Source organism: Sinocyclocheilus grahami, unplaced genomic scaffold, assembly GCF_001515645.1.
Source record: "Sinocyclocheilus grahami isolate Dianchi unplaced genomic scaffold, SAMN03320097.WGS_v1.1 scaffold364.1, whole genome shotgun sequence".
In the NCBI taxonomy this organism is placed as follows: domain Eukaryota; kingdom Metazoa; phylum Chordata; class Actinopteri; order Cypriniformes; family Cyprinidae; genus Sinocyclocheilus; species Sinocyclocheilus grahami.
In genome coordinates this window covers 207,671-212,465 of record NW_015505543.1, presented here as the reverse complement: position 1 = coordinate 212,465, position 4,795 = coordinate 207,671, and the positions used below count along the sequence as shown (strand labels likewise).

General features: G+C 38.6%; 1 protein-coding gene across 1 annotated transcript in view; it reads left to right on the top strand.

The window, feature by feature from the left end:
• The window catches only part of LOC107549160 (utrophin-like), a 250,359-nt gene that overhangs the window by 78,310 nt on the left and 167,254 nt on the right, over positions 1-4,795 (top strand). Inside the window, exons 22-28 of the mRNA XM_016230150.1 lie at positions 694-867; positions 1,197-1,352; positions 2,047-2,217; positions 2,296-2,475; positions 3,826-3,954; positions 4,316-4,486; positions 4,596-4,772. Of these exons, the coding sequence (XP_016085636.1) occupies positions 694-867; positions 1,197-1,352; positions 2,047-2,217; positions 2,296-2,475; positions 3,826-3,954; positions 4,316-4,486; positions 4,596-4,772 (1,158 nt within the window). The remainder of the gene's footprint in view (positions 1-693; positions 868-1,196; positions 1,353-2,046; positions 2,218-2,295; positions 2,476-3,825; positions 3,955-4,315; positions 4,487-4,595; positions 4,773-4,795) is intronic.

Below are 4,795 nucleotides of genomic sequence, written 5' to 3'. Positions count from 1 at the left end.
TGTATATATATATATATATATATATATATATATATATATATATATATATATATATATATATATATATATATAACTTATATTTATAACTTCAGACTATGATTTCTTCCAGTTGGAGGATATTAAACATGCTTGATATTTTGAGCTGATTTTAGAGCACGCGATGCTTGCCTGTTTCTGTGTGAGTTCATGGTGTTTGGCAATCTGTGATGAAAGTCTAGTAATGTGTGATATTCACTTCAGTCTTTTACTGTGCAATGCCCCGGGGCCGGTTGCATAAACCGCTTAGACTAGTCTTTAAAAGGATAGTTCACCCAAAAATGAAAATTCTGTCATTAATTACTCACCCTCATGTCGTTTCAGACCCGCAATACCTTTGTTCATCTTCAGAACACAAATTAAGATATTTTGATGGAATATGAGAGCTGTCTGACCCTCCCATAGACAGCAACACAACTGAAATGTTCCCGTAGTCATAGCAGGGAGATCTGTAAAATATCCATGTGCCATCAGGGGTTCAACCGTAATTTTATGAAGCTACATAACATAGTGGCTATGTTTATGCAACTGGTCCCAATTTTTCCTCTGTAACCATTAACAAAATCGTCCAGAGTAGTGTTTTTAAATCTGTTCAGATTTTAATAGTAGTGTAGTGTATTCCAGCCATCAAGTTTATCTTGTGTACCTCTGTTTTAGCGGAAACTTCGTGAGATTAGTACCAAATTCCAGCTGTTCCAGAAACCAGCCAACTTTGAGCAGCGAATGCTGGACTGCAAGAGGACTCTGGAAAACGCTAAAGCCGAACTTCACGTCCTTGACCTGAAAGACACGCAACCAGAGGAGATCCAGACCCACCTGAACGGATGCATGGTGAGAAAACACACAGGCATTATTATGATGTATTTACTATTATAGTACGTATTCATATTTTGAATTGGCTTTCGTTCTATATAGCTTTATTTTTATTTCGGTTTTAGTCAATGTAATGTTTAACTTTAACTTATTTATTTCAGATAGTTGACAGGGCAACATATATTTTTATTTTTTATTTTATTTTATTTAATTTTCACCTGTATTCCAGCTACCAAAATCGTTTTTTTAGTAGTTTGTTTTACAGTAACAACACTGAAAAACACACCTCATCATGGACTCTCACGCTGCTTGTGGTTTATGTATGCGTGTTGTTTTTATAAATGCAGAAACTGTATAAGATCTTGAGCGAGGTGAAACTGGAGGTGGAGACTGTGATTAAAACAGGAAGACAGATCGTACAGAAACAGCAGACGGAAAATCCTAAAGAAATGGACGAACAACTCACCGCCCTCAAATTACTCTACAATGAGCTGGGAGCTCAGGTCTGTGCACATTTACACATACATGGTTAACCGCCATAAAGTCTCGAGACATGTTTTTTAAAAGTTGAACTTACGTACAAACATGCGGCTCTCTTGTGTGAGACGCGAGTGCAACGGTGATAGATGTCCCTCTGGAAAATGTGATAAATATGCATTCTGTGTGAACGGCTTGGTTTCAGTTTTGACGTAAACAACATCATCTCCGCATTGAGGTTCTCTTTTTCCGCAATATTTTGAATAAACAACACAGCAGCGCCGCATCCCGTGGGTTCAATTGGATAGGCTAAAAAAAAGTATTAAAAAGCAGCAACACTTACATCGTCATCGCATCTTGTGCACCACTGATAAGGCAGCCTGACGCACAACTAAAATTCGAATGCGAACGTGGATTTGTATTTTAAATTCGACGAATATTCGAAATATTTTTTTTGACAGCCCTACTGTGCACATTTACACATACATGTTTCAAACCGCAATAAAAGCAAAGTGTGCATGTTTTTTTTGTTTTTTTTTTTTACATTTTGCGACTTAATTATAAATGATTATTTTGAAAAATAAAGGTTACGTTCAGCCTCCACATCCTCTGTTTTTCTACTTTTCACCACCCAATCAGTTTCCAGTGGATAAAATCCACTCAGAAATACATCACATTACAAAAGTAAAATGAGTTACGCAAGCTATTTTGTGTGGTTAGGTGACTGAGGGGAAGCAGGATTTGGAGAAGGCCATGTCTCTGTCTCAGCGGCTGCAGAAGGACAGCGCCGCCCTGCAGGCCTGGATGAGCCACACTGAGACTCAGCTGAAAGAGAAGCTCAGCACAGGAGACATGCCTGCCGATATCGAGACGGAGATCACATGGGCTAACGTGAGTGTGTTTGACAGTCGCTCGCTCATGGAGTCTTTACACAGAGAGTGTGTGTGTTACATGAGTGTTTGTCTGTAGGGCGTGTTGAAGGAGTCTGAGCGCAAGAAGAGCGATCTGTCTGTGGTGATGGAGAACAGCGCCGCCCTGCAGGCCTTAGTGGAGGGCAGCGAGGCTCAGCTGGAAGATCAGCTGTTTGAGCTGAATGAGGACTGGGAGCGAGTGCACACGCTGATCGAGGACTGGCTCAGTGCTGTTCTGGTGAGTGACTGGTTAAGCTTACATCACGCAGTTAACTCATGTAGGCTCACATCATCCCAACAACCGCTTCATTCGGTTCTGTGTGATTTGTCAAGACTGATTAGATGGATAGCAGCACATGCCACACACACACACACACACACACACACACACTAATAGATATCTAAATGTGCACATTTCATAGACTTTTGTTTTTATATTCAGCTAATTATAAATACTACAAACTAACCCGCACCCTAACCTAACAGGATACTTTCTGCATTTTTAGAATTACTAATTAATAATAAATAAATGTATTATTATTATTATTATTGTTGTTGTTGTTGTTTGAATAGTACTGTTTAGGTTTATTTTTATTTCCTTTTTAGATTTAGTTCAGTTTTTTTTTTTTATGTAGTAATTTAATAATTGATACTTCAACTTAAACTTGTTTAATTAGCTGCCAAGGCAACATTTCTATTACATTTCTATTCATCATCTAATGTTTATATTTTATTTCAAGTTTTTCAATTAACATAAATGTTTTAATAGTTTTAGTTTTAGTTACAAACTGACACAATACCCATAATATATAAAGTAACCCACAACCTAAAGTTTTTTTATAATAAAAAAAGAACAACAACAATGACAATGAAAATAAAAAGTGTTGTTTTTACAAAGAACATCTGTGGATGTCTTGAAAAGGAGGTTTTTGTCAGGTTTTGCTCACTTCTGGGTACAATTTGTTTCTAAAATATGCTAATGTATGTTCACACACACAAACAAACAACAGAGCTTGTGTCTGGAGTCTCATTTATCAGTAAATGATGGGGAAGACCTTCATAATTACTCATTTATATGCAATCTCAACTCACATGGGAGGTTTCAGTCATTAGCAGTCTGTTTGGCAGAATTTCATTAACATCAAAGTTGTACAGGTTTGAAATGTCACCTATGAGCAGAATAGAATATATAATATAATTGTTATTATTATTTATATTATATTTGTTATTCTTAGAAAAGGACTTAAACCAATAATGAATGGAGACCTTTTTTGTTTTATATATTATATTGTAATGTTTTATATATATATAGTTAGGTGTGTGTGTGTTTGTTTGTTTGTTGTCTTTTTTCCAATTCTTCCAAGAGGTATCAACTGCAGCAATACTAGATGCATACATTGTTTTAGAAATGGAAAAATATGCGTAATAGTTCCATTTAACTGCAAAATAATGGTAATATTAACATTTGTATATGTTAGAAGCACTACTTTTTACCTATTATATTTCACATTTACGTTACTTAAAGATGCTGTATCTGTATGCGTGCTCTCTCTCTCTGTGTGTGTGTGTGTGTGTGTGTGTGTTGTAGAATCACCGGCGGGAGGTGGAGATGTTTGATGAGAATTTGGCTCATATCAGCACATGGCTCTATCAGACGGAGATACGACTGGATGAGATGGAGAAGATGCCTGCAGCCGAGAAAGAGAGAATGATGAAGGTGAAAACACACACACACACACACACACACACACACACACACATACTCACAGACTTGGTTTTTTGGCTATTGAGTAAAAGTGAATATTAAAGTGAATATTCAACCAAAAATAATGTAATTTGATCCATCAGGATTTGTTTGGATCATAAATGTTAGGCTACAATAGTGTTGGTTAATATTATTTTTGCTCTGCCCCATGACAAAGATTATATCGGCAGCACAGAGAAAGTTTCAGAGGCAGAGAAAGTAATAAAATTTTGATAGAAGTTAATAAAAACACAATTTTTTCCTAGTTTAGTGAAACATGGTTGCATTAAGATGCATTAATGCATTGAATCTGCTCTGCGTGTGTCTCTGACAGGCTGTGCTGTGTGAGTTGGAGGGAATGAGTGTGCATGTGGACAGCGCTCGTGATCAGGCAGTAATCTTGATGACCAGCAGGGGGCCTGTGTGCAGAGAGCTGGTGGAGCCCAAACTGGCTGACCTCAACCGCAGCTTCCACAAGGTGGCGCAGCACATCAGCTCTGCTCAGGTACGACTCCAGCGGCTCAGCACAGGCCTGAGAGGAGCTTGTTTTCCAGCCGCGGCGCTGGAGAGACACTCATTAGCCAGTGCTGAGTGTGTGTGTGTGTTGTGTTCAGGTGTCTGCTGGTCTGGAGGTCAGACAGGAGGCAGTGCGGCCGCAGCAGGAGGTGGCAGACGGGAGGTCTGCTCCTCTTCTCTCCTCTTCACAGCTGCAGCTGTTCGAATCAGACCTACAAGCTACTATCAGAGGCCTGGAGCAGCAGGAGAAAACACACATGCCTGATGACGAGAGGGTACACACACATCTCAAACACAC